Source organism: Schistocerca americana, chromosome 10, assembly GCF_021461395.2.
Source record: "Schistocerca americana isolate TAMUIC-IGC-003095 chromosome 10, iqSchAmer2.1, whole genome shotgun sequence".
Lineage (NCBI taxonomy): Eukaryota > Metazoa > Arthropoda > Insecta > Orthoptera > Acrididae > Schistocerca > Schistocerca americana.
The window spans coordinates 147,005,400-147,031,701 of NC_060128.1; the positions used below are offsets into that span (position 1 = coordinate 147,005,400).

The following is a 26,302-nucleotide window of genomic DNA, read 5'->3' on the forward strand; positions in this document are numbered from 1 at the left end:
CAGAAGTACTTCCAAGATTGGAAGTGGCACAAGTGAGGTGGAGTATTCTGAAGGGGACAAAGTTGATGTTGATGAATAAACAGAGATTCTTTAAAGATAAACAAAAACTTCAATTACTTTTTGATCATACCTTATATACCACAGTCCCTAGTGTTGCTCCTATGAGGATCGTGAAAACAAGATTAGATTAATAACAGTGCACAAAGAGGCATTTGAACAATCATTTTTCTCACACTCTATACATGAATGAAATGGGAAGAAGCTGTAATAAATGGTACAGTGGGTAGTACCCTCTGCCATGCACAACAGTGGTTTGCAGAGTATGAATGTAGACATAAATATATGATGATAATGACGGGAATTTCCATAAATAATAATTGTGACACAGTATTTAAAGTTTGCAAGTATTTTTACCTCATTATTATGTAGGGATTGCCACCTTTATTTGTGCATATACATAAATGTTCCGCACAGTAACCAATCTCCAAGTTTAGCACTCCAATCATTTGCAACTTACTAATAGGGAACATATTTTGTGTTCATACAAAATGACCTTTCTAGAGTCTGAGAAGCTCATCTGCAGAAACCAGCTCGGTTTTAGGAAACAGCGGTCATGCGAGACACAGCTGGCCCTCTTTGTGCATGATATACAACAAGCTCTAGATACCGGCTCCCAGGTTGATGCCATATTTCTCGACTTTCGAAAGGCGTTCGACTCAGTTCCGCACTGTCGCTTGCTACAAAAAGTGTGCGCTTACGGTCTATCCAGTGACATATGCGGTTGGATAGAAAGTTTTCTAACAGACAGGGAGCAGTATGTTGTCCTGAACGGGGTGACTTCAACAGAAACAAGAGTAACTTCAGGAGTGCCCCAAGGCAGCATAATAGGTCCTCTGCTTTTGACGATTTACATAAACAATCTGGTTGATGGTATTCACAGTAGCCTTAGACTGTTTGCCGATGATGCTGTAGTCTACAGGAAAGTAGTATCACACGAAAGTTGTGAACAAATCAATGAGTATTTGCAGAAAATAAATGCGTGGTGTAATGATTGGGAGTTATATCTCAATATTAGTAAGTGTCACCTACTGCGTATAACAAGGCGAAAGTCCCCATTAATGTATGAGTACAAAATAAATGATCAGTCTTTGGAAGCGGTAACATCAGTCAAGTATCTGGGTGTGACTATTCAAAATGATCTCAAATGGTATGATCAGATAACACAAGTAACAGGTAAGGTGAACTCTAGATTACGGTTTATTGGTAGAATTCTGAAGCAATGCAGTCCTTCACAAAGGAAATATCTTACAATACGTTAGTTCGTCCAGTCTTAGAGTATTGTTTGTCTGCATGGGACCCTTACCAGTTGGGTCTGACTCAAGAGATTGAGAAGGTCCAAAGAAGAGCAGCAAGATTCGTGACCGGTACATTTACCCATCGCGAGAGCATTACAAATCTCATAGAAAGTTTGAAGTGGGACACACTTGCAGATAGACGACATGCTAAACAGAAGGGGCTGCTCACTAAATTCCGAAATCCAATCTTCACCGAGGATGTAGAGCATATATTATTACCACCAACTTTCAAATCACGTAATGATCATCATTCAAAGATAAGGGAAATAAGAGCTCGTACTGAGGTGTTCAGGCATTCGTTTTTCCCTTGCGCATGACTTTGGCGCGTGAATTGTGCCCTCTGCCACACACTGCTTGGTGGCTAGTGGAGTATATATGTAGATGTAGATGTAGGGAGAGCATGACAATAGAGAGAAGTGATTGGCTTTTTTAAAAGAACTGTTGAGTCATACAATGTAGGCTTTCATGGCCAGCGTTGTCTTCAGTTGAAACTTCCGGGCTGAGAGGCCGTGGTCGATGTATAAAATTTCCACCTGATGTTTTGTCTCCCATCTGTGGGAGACATCTTCTGAGGTCGTCCGGCTACTGGCGAAACGTCAGGTGGAAATTTTATACATCGACCACGGCCTCTCAGCCCGGAAGTTTCAACTGAAGAGAACTGTTGAGACTTGGGAGGTACATGTGATATAGTTAGCCACCTATATGTCTCTGCTCTGCTCTGCTGCTTCGGTAGTCCTATCACACTTCCCTGGCGCAATGCTGACGATACTCATGTGTCTGCTGAACATTTGCTGTTGTGGACAACATACTGGGTGAAGTCTGGTGAAGAAGATGGTGTGCCAACTCTGATATGGCTGTGCTGTATTCACTTCCCCCCCACTCCATTCGCTGTTGGGCCTTAGTACACAGAAGGAGTAACCATGTGTGTGTGAGTTGCATGAATTTCTGTTTCTTTTTTTTTCTGCTTCTTAGGAAGGAGTTTGTCCAAGAGCTGAAAAATTTGTAGCATTCTTTTTCATTGTCCTTGTCTGCAACTCTGTGCATGCTCTATGTTATGAATAGCAATCTGTTCTTTCTGTATTGTTGTTATTGGAGTCTGATTTTTCTATTGTTTTTCTTATTTTATAATTTGTGTATGAAGGCACCCATTAAGTGTTTCCTTTTTGTGATTATATTTAAATGCGCTTCTGTCACAACATTCAGTCACACTGACATTTAATGCACTTGTAATATCTACCATCATCATCAACATCATCATCATCGTCGTCGTCATCACCATCATCCAGCTGAGTGCTGCTGCTCTGTAAAGACCTCCATCAGATGGCTCTGGATTTTGTTAATAATTCAATTTATGTCAAGGTTGAATGAAAAATCACTTTACCAGTAACATCGTGCTGCGTAAACGTTACTGATCCTGTAACTATATAGATTTAAATCATGGATTCCGAGTGAATTGTCAAACTTTGTCAATGTTATGCTATAGCAGCAGCATTTACTTATGAGAACCTTTGCATGATTGATTGATAAAGCATGTTAGTGCAGCATTATAAAATTCCCATCTAATTTAAAAAGGAACTGATATTTCCTACTGACAGAAAATTTGTCATACTGTGTTAAGAACCACAGGATTTTTTCCTGGAAAAATCGCTGTGCTGTTTAAATTTTAGAAATTGGTCATTGCAGTGAATGTGTCAAATTTAGGGAATTGTGTTTGCGCCACGTCATTCACAGTTTGCCTCTGCTTATTTGCCTGCTAATCATTTAACAGCTTTGTTATAGAGGCATATTTAATCTGTAACTCAGGTGACAATTTGCTTGAAAGACAAGGTTGTGTGATCATTTTGCAACTCACATCAGGTTATTTCAGTCACTTCTGTGAGAATATACAAGTGTTCTGATATCAGCCAGAGAGAGCCCTTCAATCTCAATTGGTAATTAATTTTTAATGTTGACACTGCCATTCACAGCAACAAATGTGACTACTGGAACTGTAACTGACCACTTGAGATTTGAAGATGGTGTTTAATGTCTGAAACTAGTTGTAATCATTTATATCTTCCCACTGCTGTGACTGAAATAAATAGCTGGTTATAACTCTCTCAAAGAAAATATGTTTGCACTTATACAGAGTGATTATGTGATGATGATACAAATTTTCAGGGATGGTCGAGAAGAGTAAATATATCAATTCAAGATAAGAGAACCTGGTCTGAAAATGGCTGTATCAAAAGTTATAAGCATAAATCTTTCTAATACCTCTGATAGTGGAATACATTTACTGGTATTGTTTTTGCTAGCACTGTAGAGTACACAAATTTCAGAGGTGGTAATATGGACTGAAACAGGAAAAAAAGTGTAGTAAACATGGGCTCAAAAAGCATGCCTTAAGAGCTGTGATCACTTTGATAACATGAAAAACATCTCTTTCACTGCAAATTTTTTGATGTCCATAGTTTCGGAGGAGGCAGTATCTATCAGAACAAAAAGAAATGTCGAGCAAATATGGGCTATAAACTGTACAGCTTTAGAGCTGTTGGCACTTGTTCAGGAGAAGAGATGTATTTCACGGTATTGAAGATGGACAAGTGCTCATATCTCTTAAAATATGCATTTTAGAGCTGATGTTTACCAGACAGTATTTCCATGTTTTGGTCCATACTACTACCCTACAATCTTATCAACAATGGTACAGGCACACATATTTGACTGTTAGAGGTATTGGAACAATTTTTGCTTACAACTTTTGACTCAGTCATTTCCGGACCAGTGTCCCTTACCTCAGATTAATATAGTTACCCTTCTCCATCATCCCTAAAAGTTGTAACACCATCACGGAATCACACCCATAACGTTACGCGTTGATAAACGCTGTGTAATACTTGTGCAACTGTCACAAGTCCAGTAAGCTCACTCGACAAAAAATTAGTCGCCGCCATCCTAAAGGCACATGCCACCTCCCTGAGGTTCGTTAACAGTTGTGACTTGCGGGCAGAGATCAACTGGGTTCAGACTGGAGACTTTGGTGATCACTGTGGATGCACATTATTCGTACAGTGTTTATGTGTCACAGTGGATAATATTTTGGACTTTCAGTTGGGAGGATGACAGTTCAAATGTTTGTCCTGGCATCCAGGTTTAGGTTTTCTATGTTTTGCTCAAATCACTCTAGACAAATGCAAAAATAGTTCTTTTGAAAAGGACACTGCCAATTTCCTTTCCCCATCCAATTTCATGATCTCATTGTTGACGGGACACTAAAACCTAATCTTTCTTCCTTCTTTACCTTGGATTGCTTGTGACAGGCTAGAGGTGTGTGTGCTCGTAGTTCCACTGCTAATAACAAGTTCGCAACAGTTTGTATTGACAGGTCTGGGCTGACAAGCCCTCTTATCTGTGTTGTGGTAGCTGTATGATCTGCTACTGCTGTCCTTACAATATGAAGATCGTAGTGGTCATCTGTGCTGTGTGGAAGTCCAGAACCTCATCTACAGGTGTGATAATGTTCATGTGATCACTGATATCAGCATCATTGCATAACTGATACAACATGTTCAATTTCTGTAGCAATTCTCTCAACATGTTCAATTTCTGTAGCAATTCTCTGAAAGGGCTGTACTGCCACACATAAGGCCACAATTTGACCCCTTTCAAACTCGCTCAGTTGGCTGTAGCAAGCACAAATGCATCTCCATGGAATTGTTGCCTGGTTGCTTCACATGTTTGCACCACACTGAGCTTTTCGGCTGTGAGCATTCCCTGTTAAAGGATAGAAGCAGATGGTGCGCTATAGCTATGCTGCTACACTATCTGTTGGCAGACAACATCGAAACCATTATCAGTACATTTACTGTGCCCTTGGTGGCATATGCCATCATTGGATCAAAATTAATGTTGTCTTTCGAGATATACTAGTTTTTTTCCGTTGTATACAGAAAATTTACAGTGCTATAAAAATGCAACTAACTGCAGGAAGACCTGCAGAGGATTAACTCTTGGTGTTGGGACTGACATTTGACTCTCAACATAAACAAATGTAATGTATTGCAATAAATAGTCAGGATGACATGTTATTGTATGATTACACAATGGTAGAACAATCATTGGAAGCAGTCATTTCCATAAAATATCTAGGAGTATGCATATGGAGTGGTTTAAAGAGGAATGACAATGTAAAATTAATTACGTGCAAAGTGAGTGCCAGACAGATTCATTGCAAGAATCCTCATGAACTGTAGTCCACGCACAAAGGAGGTAACTTATGAAACTCTCGTTCAACCAATATTTCAGTATTGCTTATCATTCCGCGATATGTACCATATAGGAGGGATAGAGGAAATAGGTAAGATCCAAAGCAGAGTAGCACCTTTTATTATAGGTTCATTTAGAAAGCATGAGAGCATTACAGACGTACTCAGCCAACTCCAGTGTCAATGCTGCAAGAGAGGCATTCTGCATCATAGTGTTAAAGATGGGAGAATGACATTTGGTAGAAGAATCACCCAATATATTGCTTTCTCTTAGCTATATCACATGTAAAGACCATAAACATAAAATTAAGAGAAATTGGTGTTCACATGAAGGCTTACCTTCAATCATTCTTCCCAAAAAATGATCACGACTGGAACAGGAAAGGGGGAAGTTGACAGCGGTTCACAAATACGCTCTGCCAAACACCATAAATCAAGGGCACCCATGCCTGTGGGCAAGGGGAGAAAGGCGGCAGCCACACGACCCCATCCTCCATCCACCCACCCTCCAACTCTCAGGCAAAGGAAAAAATTTGGTATTTTTCATTCAAGAAAATGATTTATAAGTCAGTATTGCATAGGTTTTTAACTAGTTCGTAATTAGAACTTTTTCTGACTACTTACAAATCGCTATTAATCTTCCACAATATTAAAAATAGTTCATACCTACACATCGAGCTTCCCCTGTGAGCTATGGTATGAGTGCCATTGCCATAAGGTGACTTGTGGAGTTGAAAATGTGGGCCTTCTGTGCTTTCTCTGAATCATTTAGCCAAAAATATCAACAATGTAGGAAAAGACAGATTGCTACTTAGCTTAGAGAAGACACGTCAAGTCGCAGACAGGCACAATTAAAAGCTGCTGACATAAAGCTTTCAGTCACAGCCTTCATCAGTAAAAGAGACACTTACACAATTCATGCATGCAGGCAAGCTCACCTCATACATGCACGACTGCCAGCGTCTCGGGCTGGAATGCCAGGCAAAAGTTGGCCAATTCCTTTGAAAGTGACGCAGTGAATATCCTTTTCCGTCATATTTCCGGGCATATGCTTCACTTCGAATGTTCTCATTCTCAGCATACTGTGAAACCTCAGTCTCCAGTTCTACACCATATGCAGGAACCTCAAGTTAGGCGGCTAATCCTTTGTCCGGTGAGCTTACGTACGCTTGCAGAACTCATCTACTGGCCCTTACAGCTGTATGCCCTAGTTGGAATTAAATAACCCACTAGTTATAGTTTAGTTCTAACTACTGTGTTATCTTTTTTTTCTGATCTGCATAGATTTCGTAGCTTAACAACTGCATTCTACCGAGATGCCATGGGATTCCTGCTCCTGTTTGACCTGACTAACGAACAGTCATTCCTCGAAATACGGAACTGGCTCGATCAGTTGAGGGTATGACAACATGTCTCAGCAATTGGTGTTTGCTTCTTGTAAACAGTCAGTGTTTTCTGTTTGTTGTTGTTGTTGTTTTTGCTTAAATATTTGGTGGTATATGGAAACCCCAGACATTGGCTTTCTGTGTTGATATGGAGTAATGCCTGTGTGTTGATTGATCAGTAAAATAAATTACAACTTAAGGAAGTGTCCGTCACTTTTTTTTGTCAGTAAAGAAAAGAAGAGAGAGGAACTGAAGTAGAATGGTGAGTCAAATGGAAGTTGTAAATTTTATTTGAGGTGCCAAGAAGCGTAACGAGGTAAGTGAGAACAGGAAGCGCAAAATTTATCTATTGGTATTCACTGTGGCTGCTTCAAATGTCACATGAAACATGGTTTCCACTTCAGCTCTACATTTATTATTGACACCAAACGCTGAGACCCACTGAATATATGCTGCATTGAAGAGTTATTTGTACAACAATGTCCGTGTTTGTGGATTCTTTCTAGAGTGTGAACCAGAGTTGTACAGATAAAATTTCAGAGATTGTTTAGGAATATTTTCTGAGTAATGTGGTTATAACATGGTCTCATTAAAGAGTAATTGCATTTCATTTGTCTTTTTACCCCTATTTGTCTGTAACATCTATCGCACTGAAAATATCTGCGTAGCAGTGAAAATGTCGACAGTAAGTGTGGTTTGTCTTGTTTGCAGATAAACTTGTTCTGTTCACAAAGAGTACTTGCTGTTTTCAGCAGTAATGCCCATCAAGCTTGCATTGAATTCTGCTCAGTTCATATCAGGTTGGTTTTTGTTGCAGTGTTAGTTGGTGATGAGTAGTTGTACATAGCAGTGTTGAGAGCTTTACTGATGGAAAGTGGAAGTTGAGTGTGACAGTGAAGTTATGTGGTCACATATAAAAGATGTTAGGTGAAACCAAGTTTATTGTTGGATGTTTTTACCGGGCACCTGATTTCGCTGTGACAAAAAAAGTGTACTGTCCGTAGCACATAAATACCCATATCATGCAATACTATTTGGAGACAGTTTTAACGTACTAAGTTTATGCTAGGATGTCCATGGATTCATTGTGGGGGAGGGGTCAGACAGACAGTCATGCGAATTAATTTTGAACACTTCTTCTGAAAACTGCCTTCAACAGTTAGCTCAGCAGCCCATACCCTATGGAAATATCTTAGACCTTGTAACTACAAATATGCCAGACCTTATCGATAATGTCACTATAGAAATGGGGATTAGTGATCATGATGTTGTTATAGCAACTATGATTACAAAAGTCAGTAAATCAGTCAAGAAGGCTAGGAGAGAGTTTCTGCTAGATAGAGCAGATAAGCAGTTGTTAGCATCTCACTTAGACAGTGAAGTGGCATCACTTAGTCCAGTAAGAGAGGTGTAGAGGAATTATGGGCAAGGTTTAAGCAGACTGTAAATTGTAGTCTAGAGAGTTATACAGCTAGTAAGTGGATAACGGATGGAAAAGATCCACCATGGTTTAATAACAAAATTCAGAAGATGCTGAGGAAGCAGAGGCTGTTGCACTCTTGGTTTAAAAGACAATGCGCAGATGATGACATGCAAAGGTTAGCAGAGATTTGTGCCTCTGTGAAAAGATCTATGCATGAAGCATATAAGAAGTACCACCATCACACCATAACAAAAGATGTTGCAGAGAACCCGAGAAGATTTTGGTCCTATGTAATAAAATGGCTAATTGGGTCTAAGGCTTCCATTCAGTCCCTTGTTGACCAGTCTCTTGTGACAGTTGAAGATAGCGAAATGAGAGCCAAAGCTTTAAAATTCATGTTCAAGAAATTGTTAACACAGGAGAATTGTCCAAACATGCCATCATTTTACCATCGGATAGATTCCCGTATGGATGACATAGTAATAGACATACCTGGCGTAGAGAAACATCTGAAAGATTTGAAAGCAAATAAATCACCAGGTCCAAATGGAATCCCAGTTCAGTTTTACACCGTGGCATTGGTCCCTTACCTAGCCTTCATTTATCATGGATCTCTTGCCCAGCACGAAGTCCCAAGTGACTGGAAAATAGCAAAGGTGCCTCCAGTATATAAGAAGAGTAAAAGAACAGACCTGCAAAATTACAGACCACTATACCTAACTTTGGTTTGTTGCAGAATCCTTGAACACATTCTCAGTTGGAATATATTAAACTTTCTTGAGACTGATAAGCTTATGTCCACAAATCAGCATGGTTTTAGAAAGCATCACTCATTCAAAACTCAGCTTGCCCTTTTCTGACATGATGTACTGCGAATTACAGATGGGACAACAGGCAGATTCCATATTTCTAGATTTCCAGAAAGCACTTGAGACAGCACCCCATTGCAGGCTGTTAATGAAGGTACGAGCATATGTAATAAGTTCACAGGTATGTGAGTTGCTTGAAGACTTTTTAAGCAATAGGACCCAGTATGTGGTCCACAACAGTGGCTGTTCATTGGAGACAAGGATATTGTCAGGAGTGCCCCAGGGAAGTGATATATATATTTTTTCCATGATTGTTTGTTGATGATGCTGTGCTGTGCAGTAAGGTGTCAAAGTTGAGTGACAGTAGGAAGATGCAAGATAACTTGGAGAAAATTTCTAGTTGGTGTAATGACTCGCAGTTAGCTCTTCTAAATGTGGAAAATTTAAGTTAATGCGGATGAGTAGTAAGAACAAACCTTTAATGTTCGTATACTAGTGTCCTGCTTAACACTGTCAAGTCGTTTAAATATGTAGGTGTAACGTTACAAAGCGATAAGAAATGGAACGACCACGTGAGAAAAGTGGTAGGGAAAGCCAATGGTCGACTTCATTTTATTGAGAGAATTTTAGGAAAGGGAGGTTCATCTGTAAAGGAGACTGCATATAGGATGCTAGTGTGAGCTCTTCTTAAGTACTGCTTGATTGTTTAAGATCCGTATCATGGTGGATTGAAGAAAGGCATCGAAGTACTTCAAAGGTGGTCTGCTTTGTTCGTTACTGGTAGGTTCGAACAACACATACGTGTTACTGAGTTGCTTCGGGTACTCAAATAGTAACCACTTGAGGGAAGGTGATGTTGTGTTTGACAAAAACATCACTGAGAAAATTTACAGATCTAGCACTTGAATCTGACTGCCTCATGAGTCTACTGCCATCAAAATACATTGCGCATAAGGAACACGAAGATAAGATACAACAAATTGAGACTCATACAGACACATATGGATAATCGTTTTTCCCTCACGCTATTTGCAAGTGGAACAGGAAAGGAAATGACCAGTAGTGGTATAGGGTACCCTCTGCCACGCATTGTACAGTGGCTTGAGGAGTATCTATGTATATGTAGATGAGTTGGATTATTGGCACCACATGTACAGCTACACTGACATTCCATGAAATAGAAATTCCATAAAAAATAGAGCATCGCTAGCGCCAAAGCTGTCAAAAATAACTTTACAAGCTCACAGAAATAAACAATGTGATCAAATCATAACAAAAAGATGCTTGAAGATGTCATATGGATCATACCAGCTGAGACATAAGTGTAAGGTACCATGTGTAGTTGTAAACTGACATAGATGTAAGGAACAATATTATACCCATTAAACTATCTTCACAGGTACACTTGATAACGGCAAAATGATGAAACTAGCTCACCATGTAACTTGTATCACTATGAATAAATAGATAAATACTGCAGCAAAAAATATGTTGCTCTTTGACCTCATGCAAGCTGCAGGTCCATTGAAAAGGAAATTGTTGAATTCTAAGTGAGGTAACAAATGGAAAAAAATACATTATTACTCTGTAATGAGGTCAAGAGACCACAGGTCACTTATGCCAAAATAATCAGAAACTATTCGTGAACAACTTCAGAATTTTATTTGCAAAATTTGAGTTCATTTTTATAAGGTCTCTCACTTACCTGCTTCAGCTTCTGTATTCTCACATATTGCACTATATACAGAAATCCTTTGTTCTCACAAACATTAGTGGGAGCAAAACTTGTTGTATCTGTGAATCACCTACTCTTCCCATCCAGGATCTGTCAAAAACCTTACTTGACTTTCTCAAACAATAGGAAGTCTGGGATGACAGTATTATGAAAAGGATAGTTGCTACTCACCATGTAGTTTAGATGCTGAGTCGCAGATAGGCACAACAGAAAGACTGTCAAACAAAGCTTTGGGCCAAGCAAGTCTTCTTCATCAGAATAGAAAATGCCCCTGCACGCGCGCGCTCACACACACACACACACACACACACACACACACACACACACACACACACACACAAATGCAACTCATACACACATGACCACAGTCTTTGGCTGCCAAGGCCAGGACCGCTCCCACACTTTCTTCCAATACTGAATTAACACTTTTTTTATGCCTCAGGATGTGCGGTATTAACTGGTCCATCCTTTTGACCGTCGTGTGCCATAAATTTCTACTTTCCCCAGGTTGATTCAATACCTCCTCATTAGTTACCATCGTCTAATCTTCAACATTTTTCTGTAACACTGGATTTCAAAAGTTTCTCTTCTCTTCTCGTTCACATTTCACTTAACAAGGCTACATTCCAGACAGATATCATTAGAAAAAAACTTCCTAACTGTTGGTATTAGATGTTAAAAAATTCCACTAAAGTCTATTTTTGATATTAACAAATTTATCTTCTTTATAAATGCCTTACTTACTACTGTATTGCTGGTCTGCATTTTATACCCTCTCTATTTCTGCCCAAAAACAGCAAAACTCACCTACTACTTTAATGTCTCATTTTCTAATCTTAATTTCTTCAGCATTGCAGGATTTAATTTGACTACATTCCATTGTCCTGGTTGATATTCATCTTATAATATCCTTTGAATACATAGTCCATTCAATTCAAATGCATTTGCAAGTTCTTTGCCACCTGTCACAGAATTTCACTGTCATCAGCAAACCACAATTTTTTTATACCTTTTTTCTGAACTTTACTTTCCTGTCCAAATTTGTTCATGGTTTCCTTGACAGCTTTCTCAATGCACAGATTGAATAACATCAGAGATGGGCTACAATCATGTCTTGCACCCTTCTGAACCACTGCTTCCCTTTCATGTCCTTCAAATCTTATAACTGTCATCTTATTTCTGTACAGATTGTAAATAATCTTTTGCTCCCTACTATTATTAAAATTTCAAAGAATTTATCCACATCAACACTGTGAAAAGCTTCCTCAATTTTTCCTTTATGCTGTAAATAATTGCTGTTAATATTTTGCAACCTGAATTAGTAAAATGATGCTTTGCCACACTATTCATGCATACTAGCACTTTTCTTCTTTGAAACTGAAAGTATTACTTTCTTCCTGAAGTCTGAGAATATTTCGCAAGTCTTGTGCTGGGTGTCTCTCCTAAGAGTGGTCAAACCCATATTCTCTCATGTTTCTGCAGATATTTACAATTTTATTTTTGCAGTGTATAGCTGCAGTCAGCCCAAACAAACACTGCTCATCATGTCTTTCACACAATGCCCAACATTGACTGAACGTGTCAATTTGTTTCTTGTTACAAAGTGGAATTTTATGTGCCCATTCAATAGGTTGGCCCTACATTCATCCAGTACGATTTTCATTTTATTGATGTGCATTAACAGGGACAATAAAACACAAAGAATAACCAGGGCTCCAGTAGCAATAGCACTGCCCTAGTCCGTGCCAACTGCTGCTACCAGGCAGCAAAGCTGTTTAATTGTTGGTGGAGTACTGGTTATTCTTTGTTTTACTGTCCCTATTAACACAAACTGATGAAACTAGTATTGCACTACACTAACTTTGGACCTCTATATCAATGGGCACATAAACTTCATCTTTAAAAATCATTTTCTTTGAGCAGGAAACAAGCTGACACTTTCCAACAACATTGGGCATCACACAAGAGGTCTAATAAGCATATTCGTTTGGGTTGACTCCTGGTACACATCGCAACAACAAAATTGCAAACATCTACAACAGTATGGGATTGTGGGTCTGTCTTCTTGTGAAACACTTTTGTTTTTGTTTATTTTATTCTCTTTTCCAAACAAATTTCTTCTTGTAAATAGTCTTCAGGGTTTGCTGCCAGATCACATTGTGCAAATTCACACTATATTTCTGCAGAGCAACTTTCAATCATCTTCAGGTGTTCAACCTTGCTGGTGGCTAGGTACGACTGACGGTATACACGTCAATGCCCCGTTTCTGGAACATTCCAGATTTCTACACTCCTAAACATCCCTAGGTTCACTGTTTCTGATGTGATAGTGAAGTGGAAACATGAAGGCACACGTACAGCACATAAGCGTACAGGCTAACCTCAAATGTTGACTGACAGAGACTGCCGACAGTTGAAGAGAGCCCTAAGGTGTAATAGGCAGATATCTATCCAGACCAACATGCAGGAATTCCAAATTGCATCAGTATCCACTGCAAGTTCTATGGCAGTTAGGCGGGAGGTGAGAAAACTTGGATTTCGTGGTCGAGCAGCTGCTCATAAGCCACACATCATGCGGTAAATGCCAAATGACACCTTGCTTGGTGTAAGGACGATTGAACAGTGAAAAAATGTTGTGCAGAATGATGAATCACAGTACACATTGTGGTGATCCAATGGCAGGGTGTGGGTATGGCGAATGCCCGGTGAACGTCATCTGCCAGTTTGTGTAGGGCCAACAGTAAAATTTGGAGGCAGTGGTGTTATGGTGTGGTCATGTGTTTCATGGATGGGGCTTGCACCCCTTGCTGTTTCGCGTGGCACTATCACAGCACTATCGTGGTCTTGCGGTAGCGTTCTTGCTTCTCGTGCTTGGGGTCCCGGGTTCGATTTCCAGTGGGTTCAGGGATTTTTCCTACTTTGAGATCACTGGGTGTTCTTCTGTCATCATCATCATCCATCCCCATTACCGTCAGAGGAAGGCAATGGCAAACCACCTCCGCTAGGACCTTGCCTAGTACAGTGGTGTGGGTCTCCTGCATCGTTCCCTATGCTCCTCGGAGTATGGGACCTCATCATCATCACAGCACAGGCCTACATTGATGTTTTAAGCACTTTCTTGCTTTGCACTGTTGAAGAGCAGTTCGGGGATGGCGATTGCATCTTTCAACACAATTAAGCACCTGTTCATAATGCACAGCCTGTGGCAGAGTGGTTACACGACAATAACATTCCTGTAATGGACAGGCCCGCACAGAGTCCTGACCTGAGTCCTATAGAACACCTTTGGAATGTTTTGGAACACTGACTTCATGCCAGGCTTCACCAACTGACATCGGTACCTCTTCCTCAGTGCAGCACTCTGTGAAGAATCAGCTGCCATTCCCCAAGAAACCTGATTGAACGTATGCCTGCAAGAGTGGAAGCTGTTATTAAGGCTAAGGGTGAGCCAACACTACACTGAATTCCAGCATTAGCGATGGAGAGCGCCACGAACTTGTAAGTTATTTTCAGCCAGGTGTACTTTTGATCACATAGTGTACTTTCATCAGGTTCTAGTGGTCTTATTTATTAGACATATGTGGCACAAAGCTATATCACTTTTCAATGTAGCTTCTGTCATACTATACATCACCAGCACTTATGAAGTGCCTGAATTTCACTAGGGAAAAAATTTCAGTTAAGAGTTTGCACCACATCAAACAGGCTCAACTTACTGAACAGTCAGTTTGTGATACCATCACATTTCTGTCTAAGGTTGCGAGTCATGCTTACTTGTGTTGTGAAGCTTGTAGTGGGGAAGAGTTGTCACTATTTCCTTTGTTTGACACTGAAGCTCACAACTTATTTAATTTCAATCATCCTCCTTTTATGTTAAAGGTTTTTTTTTGTGCTTTTGAATTTCTGTGGTCTACCTGTGCAGCCTAGCATACTAGTGATTGGATCTCAATGAAACCGTAGTATTTTAGAAATGAATTTAGTGGTCCCCTGGTCCCAGTGCACAATCTGCTACTGCTGATGTATCCTTGTTGCCCTGATGACAACCCCTATTATTTCTAAGAGACAGGTTTTAACCGTTAGACTGTGCTCTACAAACTGAGCTAGAGTTGCCTGTCTGTGTTGTGCTATAAGGAAACATCAAGTGGCGAAAGTGATGTTGAAGAATTGTCAACTGCTGACAGTGGTCCTGCAGAATGTGGGCTGTTAATTGTCATGCAGATAGGAATAAATTTGCATTTTGTAGAATCTCCAAATACACTTGATATTTTCGCATTCCTTTTTTCACCTGGCCGAAAAACAATGATTGTTAATGAGATGAACAAATATGCTGAACAGTTTGAAAGTTCACATGCAGATACACTGAAACAACAATCCTGTGTGTGCAAATGGGTACCAGTTGACTACTGGGATTTGTTCAAAGTGTTAGTCCTACAAGGCATCAATCCAAAACCTGGTTTGTCAATGTAGTAATCAAGGAAAGGAATTCTAGAAACGCAGATTTTTATAAAAATAATGGGTCTGCATTTGCTCCTCCAATAAAATCCTTCACGAGAGTATCAAAGTAAATCAGATGTAATATGCTTATTTTCATGGTCACATTGCTGCTGCACAAAGCTCTAAATTGTTGGCAATTTACAATTGCAGCAATCACTCGATTTTAAGGAAGTCCTCCAAAACTTGTCAGATTATGCCATGCTGCATGAAGATTCCCCAAGATGTGGGAGTAATTACACACATGGCAACAGACAGTGGCACAAGAAGTAGCCCATTGAAGAGGTTGATACTTGTTTTTGTATTTCTTGTGTACATTTGACTGTGTATGGGAGGGGTTTTATGCACTGCTACTGTGGCGGTACAGAAAAGGAGGAGGAATGAAATTAGACAAGTTGTGGGTCGTAGTTCTAAGTAAAGCAAACAGTGCAAACTGTTCCCCACTACAAGCTCCATAACACACATCGAAACTATTCTGCAATTTTGAGCACCTGTCTGACAATTTCACAAACCAGTTGCTGCATGGCTATGGACATACGATTTGGCTGGCTGAGGTTACTTTGAGATTGTAACCACTTTCTGAGTCATTAAAGCCTCTGACATTGTCTCTAGCATTGGAAGATGGAACATTAGGCAGAGAAAGTTTCCTTGGACCAGAATCTAATTGGCATAAAACAGAAATCCCTAAGGAGTTCAGGCTTCATCCAGCTCACTGTAGCATGTCGTGGACATACTGAAAAACCCGAATGGGCAAACACTTGAAGACATATACAGTCTATCTCACAAAAGCCTTTTCGAGAACTGATGAGGAGTCCAGGACTGTATTAAAACCTCCCTCTGTATTGCTCTTGTATGGACGACAAAGAAGAGATTAGACTAATTACAGCACACACAAAGACATTTAGAGTCATGTTTCCCACAAGCTGTATACAAATGGAATGAAAAGAAATCTTTAATATGTGATACAATCAGGAGAACCCTCTACTGTTCATTTCAAGTGGCTAGTAGAGTACATATGTAGACGTAGAATTATGATTTTCATTTGAATGATCTTCACATATTGATTTTAGAATCATCTTTTCACTTTCTCCTGTCTGGCAGAAAGTAGTAATAGACAGACAGGCATACAACACTACTGTAAAACAGTCTCAGAAGTTTGAAAAAGAAAATACACTGCAAGAATTAGACAAGTGTAGGAACAGCTACGCTTATTTGCCTTCATATTGTAGAGACCTCATTGTGTTACGTGAAGTCAATGAAAATTTGTGAGTTTTTATTTTACTTCCAGTGTTTCAGTTTCTTAACATATAATGTATATTTCTGCATTTATTTAAAGACCCTTATCACCTTGCAGTTCATTAGCCCCAAAAATTTGTCTGCTAACAAATATCTACATGATATGTGTTTAAATGCTCTCTCCTGTCAGTTACTCTGAACTATTGCTGCTTGATTATCCACAGACATTAAAAACATACAGGAAAATTAATTTCAGTCAACACTTGTGACTGGGACTACACCTGTTTGGCTGACAAGTCTTTTTTTCAGTACTCAATCGATCATTCGTTGCCTGTGGATATGACTAATTGCCACAGATCCTTCCTTAATTATGTTACTTTTCCCCTCACTATTGACCAGTGTTGTGGTCATCAGTGTGGAAAGTAGTTTGATGGAGTTCCCATCGCTAGTGCATCCTGTGCAATCCTCTTCATGTCTGCATAACTACTGCAGCATACATCCATGCGACCACACTTGCTGTAGTCAAGCTGTGGTCTCCCTCTAGAATTATTTCTCCCCACACTTCCCATTGTTACCAAATTCATGATTCTTTGATTTTACAGGATGTGTACTGTCAACCAGTCCATCCTTTTAGTCAATCTGTGCCATAAATTTCTTCTTTTCTGCAGTTCAGTTCAGTTCCTTCTCTGTAGTTATCTGATTTATTCATCTAATTCTTGGCATTCCCCTGTAACAGCAAATTTCAAAAGCCTGTGTTCTTGCTTGTCTCAATTGTTTATCATCCACAATTCACTTCCATATGAGGTTACACTGTAGTCTTGATACCTTCAGGAAAGAATGGTAACACAGTTTGCTATAATTGGATGGATTAAAAAAATCTACTAACTAAGCGGTGTCAGGAGGAAAGACATATAAAAGCTAAAAATATGTGCAACCTTTTGGAGCCAGTGGCTGCTTGTTCTGGCAGAAGGGTTGGAGAGGAAGAAAATGGGATTTAGGAAAAGGACTGGTGAGGTTTACGAAATGGGGAGAGTTCAGAAAAGTCACCGAGGTCAGGGGAGACTTACCACACAGGATGTGAATGAAAGACTGATTGTTGGGGACTGTATTGAATGAGATTTGAAATGTGAAAGCTTAAAGGTGGAAGATAGGGTGAAGATAAGCATGACAGAGATTACTGACAAAACATCGTGCAAAAGTTAATGAGAGTAGAAAGCTAAGTGTGGTAGAGATGAGGGAGGAAGTAGACAGGTCAGAAAATAAAAGATAGTGTAGAAAACTAAAAGGGAATGAAGAAAGCATTAGTTACTGAGAAGGAATGCGGGATTGAGGAAACTAAACAAAATACACTGAAGCACCAAAGAAACTGGTATAGGCATGCATATTCAAATACAGAGATACGTAAACAGGCAGAATACGGTGCTGCAGTCGGCAATGCCTATATAAGACTAGTGTGTGGCACAGTTGTTAAATGTGTTATCACTGCCACAATGGCAGGTTATCAAAATTTAAGTGAGTGTGAACGTGGTGTTATAATCGGCGCATGAGTGATGGGTCACAGCTTCTCCGAGATAGCGATGAAGTGGGGGTTTTCTCATACGACCATTTCACAGGTATACTGTAGATATCAGGAATCTAGTAAAACATCAAATTTCCGACATTGCTGTGGCCGGAAAAAGATCCTGCAAGAATGGGACCAACGACAACTGAAGAGAATAGTTCAATGTGACAGAAGTGTAACCCTTCCACAAATTCCTGCAGATTTCAGTGCTGGGCCATCAACAAGTGTCAGCATGTGAACCATTCAATGAAACATCATCAATATGGGCTTTTGGAGCTGAAGGCCCACTTGTGTGCCCTTGATGACTGCGTGACACAAAGCTTTGCACCTCGCCTGGGCCTGTCAATACCGACATTGGACTGTTGATGACTGCAAACATGTTGCCAGGTCGGATGAATCTCATTTCAAATTGTATCGAGCGGATGGACATGTATGGGTATGGAGACAACCTCATGAATCCGTGGGCCCTGCATGTCAGCACATGACTTTTCAAGCTGGTGCAGGCTCTGTAATGTGGGGCATGTGCAGTTGGAATGATATGGGACCCATGATATGTCTAGATACTACTCTGACAGGTGACGCATACATAAGCATCATCTCTGATCACCTGCATCTATTCATGTCCATTGTGCATCCCAATGGACTTAGGCAATTCCAGCAGGACAATGTGACACCCTACACGTTCAGAATTGCTACAGAGTGGCTCCAGGAACACTCCTCGTTAAACACTTCCGCTGGCAGCCAAACTCCCCAGACATGAACATTATTGAGCATATCTGGGTGCCTTGCACCGTGCTGTTCAGAAGAGATTTCCACCCCCTCGTACTCTTAGGGATTTATGGACAGCCCTACAGGATTCATTGTGTCAATTTCCTCCAACACTACTTCAGACATTAGTCGAGTCATGTCACATCATGTTGCGGCACTTCTGCGTGCTCACCGGGGCCCTACACAATATTGGGCAGGTGTATCAGTTTCTTTGGTTCTTCAGTGTAATTAACATAAATTAAGTCCAGGTGGGTGGTGAGAACGAAGAACACGTTTTAACATTAGTTCCCACCTGGCGAGTTCTGAGAAAGTGTTATCTGGGGGAGAATCCAGATGGCGTGTTTGATGAAACAGGTACCAAGGTTACAACTTTCATGTTGTAGGGCATGTTGTGCAACAAGATATTGTGTGTTGCCAGTGCTTATCCCCTGTGTATGCCCATTCATCTTAACTGATAACTTGTTGGTAGTCATACCAGTGTACAAGGCTGAACAAATTTACATAACAGCTGTTACACTACATGCGTCGTTCGATGAGTGGCCCTCCATTTAATGGGATATGTTTTGCCAGTTAAAGGGCTGGTATAGGTGGTGGTAAGAGGGTGCAAAGGGTAAGTCTTATAGCAGGGGCGGTCACAGAGGTATGAGCCGTAAGGCATGGAAATGAGTGCAGAAAGAGCATAGGGTCTGATAAGGATATTGTGGAGATTGGTAGGGTGATGAAAGTCTTATTGTAGGTGTGCTGGGCAAAATGTCAGACAGGATGAACCTCATTTCAAGGCATGATTTTAGGAAGACACAGCCTTGTAAAAGTAACTGATTAATACATTCAAGACCAGGATAATACTGAGTGAAAAGTAGTGTACTCCTGGGTTGCTTGGAGGGATTAGCCGTACCAGGATTGGATGTGGTGGCCTGGGAAGTTTGCCTTTGAACTTGGATGGTGGGGTAATTATGTCCTGTGAAGGCTGAAGTAGGATGGCAGTGTACTGTGTGCAAAGTCTTCATCTGAACAAATATGTTTGCCTCAAATGCCAAGGGTGTGTGGGAGGGAATGTTTGATATGGAAAGGATGGCAACTGTCAAAATGAAATACTGTTGTTTGTTAGTAGGTTTACTGTAAACAGAAATGTGTTGGTGACACTCAGTGAGGATGAGGTCAACATCAATGAAAGTGGCATGGGATATGGAACAGAACCATGTGAAATTTAATTGGGAGAGTGTATTTAGAGATTCCAAGAATTTTAACAGGCCAGTTTTACCATGAGTCCATATGGTAAGGATGTTATCAATGTATCTAAATTTGACACCCGTCTTCTGCCTTTAACCTCTCTGGTTTTCAAATCCCATCTGGTGCAGTCCCCAACAATCAATCTGATCATTCCCATCCTGTCCAGTTAATTTCACCTGACCCAGGGTCGTGGACAACTTTTCCAAACTGTCCTCATTTCCTAAACTCACCAGTCCTTTTTCTTCGCCTCTCTTCCTTCCCCTCCAACTCTTCTGCCAGGAGGAGGAGCCACTGGCTCTTAAGCTTGCACAGTTTATTAAATTTTATACGTGTTTTCTCCTGCCACTGCTTTATGAGTAAATTTTTTTGTCTATCCAATTATATTTTCAAAAATTGATTATTTTCATTGATATAACACAATTTGCTGTAGGAGTAGGAAGTGGGGTTACTAAATAGTCCAAATTATTCCCCACTATTTGCTGTACAGTGACCTGTGGAGTATATTTGTAGCTGTTAGTGGTAAAAGCAATTTTGAAGATGGTCACTGTGTTTGCAGAAGTAACATGAAAGTGTAGAAAATTAAAAAAAAGAGAGAGTGAGAAGTAGTAAATTGTTTCCTACTTTGTTTGTGAGCCTCACGCTGACTTTTTGCATTTATATATCTCAATTAGACATATTGCTATCTTTTCTTTTTTGCCACAGGTCACCTCTACAAGCTGTGCTCTACTTTGTGTGATGCTTCCCACCTACCCTGTTCTATGTTTTGATGAATGTTGTTATGTCAAGCCTTTTCCACACTACTTGGTTTCTGCATGCAGCTCTGCACGTTCAGATGGCTGATTTAAGCAACTTCCATTACCTGCACATTGGTTATAATTCGTTTCAGGTAAGCAGTTGAGTATACATCTTTCTTTTACCAAAATATGTTGTGTAGGTGTCGCCAGAAGAAAAATTTTTCTATCGTTGTCAATTATTATTGGTTGCTCTGTCTTATGATTACTACAGTTAAATAGTGTTTTTCACCAGATGTGTTTCATTTTTATTTAGGAAGCATCTTCTGCGGTAGTTCTGGAAGTGTGGGTACTTAATACAGGGTCTCTCACTCAAACCTCCCTGATTTCAAAGACCCAGGAAAAAAACCATAGTAGATGTGACAATGAAAAATGCACCACATTGTAGAGCATCTCAAAGAATTTATTTATTTATCATCAGTACACCTCTACATGTGAACTATTTGTAGCATGAAGAATATCAAGTCTATATTCAATTTCTTGCCAAGTTCTTTGTAACATTTCCTCTGTTATTGTTGCAATTGCACCAGTGATACAATGTTGCAATGTAGGAATATCGTCCACTTTGCTCGCATAAACGCGGCCCATCACAAATTCCCACATAAATAAATCGTGCGGCATAATGTTGGGTGAAAGTGGTGGCCAGGCAATGGGTCCTCCGTGTCCGATCCAATGATTGGGAAATTTTCCTACCTAGGAACTTGCGAACAGCCGTTGACGAATGCGGCAGAGCTCTATCTTGTTGAAAAATGATGTTGGGTTTCAAGTCTTGTATCTGAGGGTACACAAACTGCTCCAACATGTCCAGATAGACTGACCCATTCACTGTTTGTTCCGCAAAGAAGAACAGTCCAACAATCCTGTTGTGCATTAGCCCGCACCAGATGTTTAGTTTAGGGCTATCACGAACATGTTCAATGACAATGTGCGGATTTTGTGAACCCCAAATCCAAACATTATGCCTATTAACCACTCCCGATAGATGAAAGGTTGCCTCATCTGGGAATAAGCATCTTTCGAGGAAGCTGGCATCCATATCAATACGCTGCAGCATATCCGCAGCAAATTGTTGTCGGCGTGGCTTGTCATTTGGCATCAGATGTTGCAGAATTTTCACTTTGTAAGCACACGTATGAAGATGCTGGTGAACTACACGATGCAATGTTGATTGAAGTACATCAAGTTCCCTAGATGCTTCACAAATTGACTTACATGGGCTTCTGAGAAGCGTTCGTCTGATGTCCTCCACTGTCTATTCTGAAACTCCATAACGTGCACTGTCAGAATGTTTCAGAACATATCCTGTTGCCAGAAACTTCCTATACCATTCCTTAATTGTTTTCACATCAGGTGGATCACATTCATACACATGACGATAATTTCTTTGCACAATAATCGGCGATTTTGTTTCTGCAAACCACACTACTGCTTGTGTGCGTTGCTATGGAGTCGCCATTTTCACTCCCTGTGACCATGCTGCACTCTGGCGATGATACTTGGCACTTCTGACACAGGAATATAAATTCTTTGAGTTGCCCTACAATGTGGTGCATTTTTCATTGTCGTTTCTGCTGTGGTTTTTCTCTCCTGGGTCCTTGAAATCAGGGAGGTTTAGGTGGGATACCCTGTACGTTGTACATTTGGTGTCCTTATTTCTAGAATGATCACAGAAGGTGCTTTATAAATAAAAGCATCAGCTGAGAAGTACTCTTTAATTATAGTAAGTCTAAGATGGAAAAATAAATAATAATTGATTATGACAGCTGCTGAGAGAGATGGGCTTGCAAACAAATAGATTATATTATTATGTTCTTTTGTTGTACATATTAATGATGATGTTTACACCCATTGAGTGTCCACACACATTCTCATGCATGTGATGCTTTTTATTCTGTCACTGCTCTGAAAGGGAAAATGCATGAAATCTAAATGCTTCTGTTTATGGGCTGAATGTTGCATGAGTTCAAGGAGAGGTCGATATATAGTGTGCAATTGGCTGTATGTAATATTTTACTGCTTATACATTAAGATTAACATATGGGAGGGAAACCAAAAGGTAACCAGATTTCCTTTCCTGTGGACCAAGTCACAGTACTGTCAGTTTCACCTTTGAGATGCCTCTCCTTAACACTAGTCTGAGTCAGTTGATCGACCGTCATTGTCAACCAACTGTCATCTGTGCAGAAATGTGAGCGCGGTCTGAGACTTGTTTCCGTGAACATTGTTTCGGGCAGGAAAGGAATTATGGTTCTTTACGGTCTTCCTCTTACAGGAGAGTGGAAGCAAATTTTTGATTAAGATAGTGCAAGTGTGCAATATTTAATTTGAATGCAGTAATTGTATATCTTTAAAATATAGCATGTTGATAGAACCTGAATTTTCCACATTTTTCTCGGCATGTAATTTCCTAATTCATTGTTTCTACCAAGGCTAAATTAAAAGAAAGTATCATTACAGACATAAGTTTCTGATAGCCTTATTTATTTATTGCTTGTTATATGCAACACGTACGCCAGGTTGTGATTACAGCATTTGCTGTTTCTGACAATTTTGGTCTGTATTACTCTTTTTATAGTCTGTCAACATCTGTGTAACAGCATTTGAAAGTTGCTACTAATGCTGAAAAGTTATTTATTTTATGTGTTCCAGAAACAAGTAAACAGAGAAAACAGTGGAATGAACTCAGTAAAACTATTCTGTAAGGTCAGAGATTTCCACATACCTGTCTGAATATGTTTTGTGTGATGTTGAGCTAAGCTGAAGGAAGTAAATGAGTTGCAACAGTGTTTCAACAAAACAGATCAGTTTTTTGTCAGTGTGGCATTGGAGGTAACTGAGTGACTTGTGACTGTTGCAGTTCTAGGAGCTCACAAATGGGAGCAAAGATTGTTAGAGAGATTCCACAGAACTTACATATGTGCACTATTAGTGGTGTTGTTATAGGATGGTGATATGTGTATAAAACCAGGAAAGTAGGAAGTCCTTGGGAATATTGAATTTACTAAACTGAGAAATTTCAGGGAATCTGGAAAGACTCGAGAAAATGTAAGAGACTCTAGGGAGAGTTGAAATGTTTGTTGATGGAAAGAAATGTTCTGCATCATTTTGTAACAGATCACTTTCAGGTTCTGTTTCAGAAAAATCTATTGTGGAGTCACTTAAGGAAAAGTGTAGGAGGGCACTGAACTGTTGTAATGTTTGTTGCTGATCCACGGCTACCTCTGGCACACTCACCAACCTCAGGTATCTCTGTTGCTGTCGGCAGATTCCCAGGGGCAAGGTTCATTTCCCATTGCACAGTTGTGAGTGCAACACAGTGTAATGTGCGAGTGAAAGTGTGCCACATAACTGTAAATCTGTCACTTGTACAAAAGCAGAGGTGTTTCTTTCCATTTTGTTTTTAATTGTGTAAAAAATATAAATTTGGATCCATATTTGAAGAAATATGGTTTTGTAGGTTGGCATAGAATACTCAGTCTTCAGTTCCCTTTCACTATTATCAGTGCAGAACAGTACTTCGTCAACTTTCTCTCAATGTCACACTTAACAACAACAATGACTGTAGTGTGAAGAACATCCAGTTTGAAATGCACATCATTAACATCAGTCTATTGATATTACATTATAATGTTGTGTACCATCAGCTGATCCCTTCCTTTGGTTAGGTTGTGCCACAAAATTTCTTTTCTCCTCAGTTTGATACTGTAACTCGTGATTAGTTACATAATCTTCAACATTCTTCTGCAGCATCACATGTTAAAAGCTACTGTTATTTTCGTGTCTGAACTGTTTATTATCCGTATTTCAGTCCTGAACAAAGCTATACTACAGGTAAGTAACTTTGGAAACTACTTCGTAAGACATACGTTTGTAATCAATGTTAACAAGAAAGCATTTGTTGCTGTTGCCGGTCTGCATCCTATATCCTCTCCATTTCACCCATAATCACTTATTTTACGGCACAAATAGCAAAACACCTCTGCTTCTTTTAGCACCTCTGTTTATAACATAATTCTTTCAGCAATTCCTGATTTAATTGGACTACATTCCATCATCCTTGTTTTGCTTTTGTTGGTATTCATCTTGTAACCTCTCTTCAAGATACTGTTCATTCCGTTCAGACAATATTCCAAATCTTCTGCCATCATCATCATCATTTTATCGTTTATTGCACATACTCAGGCCATTTACGCCTATGGCCCATGCCTTCTCTGGCAGAATTACAATTAGTGACAATGGTTGTAAAAAAGAATGCCAAATGAGTTAAAAAGATAGCAGTAATGCAGCAAAAATCAATGAACAACTTGCATAAAAGGCTAACTGGATTTGTAAGGATAATGAAAAGGGAGCAGTGGTTGAGAAGGGAGTGAGACAGGTTAGTAAAATTTGCTGAAGGAATTAAAATTCTGGGAGAAGAAATAAATGAGTTATTTTTATAAATAACTTTTCTGCTACCAGTCATGATTTTCTTTTGCTTTTATTTTACTCATTGCATTTTGGGAAATGATTCCCATTTTCAAGTACATTTTTCTCTGTGTACTGTGCCATTTTTTCATAATGTTATTGATACGCGAGGTTCTGCTTTGTTTTGTTGGCTTTACTGCCGTACAATATGAAGAAAAAATGCCACATTTGGAGGTTGGCACGTGATTCCTCATCCAGATTCGAGACAAAAGTTTATCTATGAAAATCATATCAGGTACATTTTGAAAAGACATGTATGAAACGAGAAGCTGGCAACACTGTCACATCATGCAGCACATTGGAATGTACAGAGGAATGTGTATCACCCCGCATTACCATACGAGCTGTCATAACTTGCTGAATAGACTGCTGGTAGATCAGATCCACCATGGAGCTATGATTCGAATGCTCATCATGTTAATTTTCTATACTTTTTGATGTCCATTCCTTAGTTTTTGTCATTTACAAGCAGGACATCATTTTGTCACATGACAATAGCCTATCACATGAAAATGGGATCCATTAAATTGCATGCATGTGTGTACTAACCATGCAGTGCACAACCATAGGTGGTCCTGTCAAGCTGATGTGGGGTGGTTGCCTGATGGAATAAGCAAGCAATGAATATGCTTTTGGTACTGGATGCATCTGACTGGAGCAACACCTTCGGGAAACCAGTAATCTTTGTTCACAAGTAATGGACAGAGTGTAACAATATTATAAAAAGGGTTGCTACCCACCACATAGCGGAGATGCTGAGTCGCAGACAGGCACAACAAAAAGACTGTAAGAAAGTGAAAGTCTTGT

At 39.8% G+C, this 26,302-nt stretch overlaps 1 protein-coding gene across 1 annotated transcript in view; it reads left to right on the top strand.

Annotated features, from left to right (window-relative positions):
- LOC124552315 (ras-related protein Rab-27A) overlaps nucleotides 1-26,302 on the top strand; it is a 70,226-nt gene that overhangs the window by 26,966 nt on the left and 16,958 nt on the right. The window contains exon 4 of the mRNA XM_047126588.1: nucleotides 6,887-7,001. Within this exon, the coding sequence (XP_046982544.1) occupies nucleotides 6,887-7,001 (115 nt within the window). The remainder of the gene's footprint in view (nucleotides 1-6,886; nucleotides 7,002-26,302) is intronic.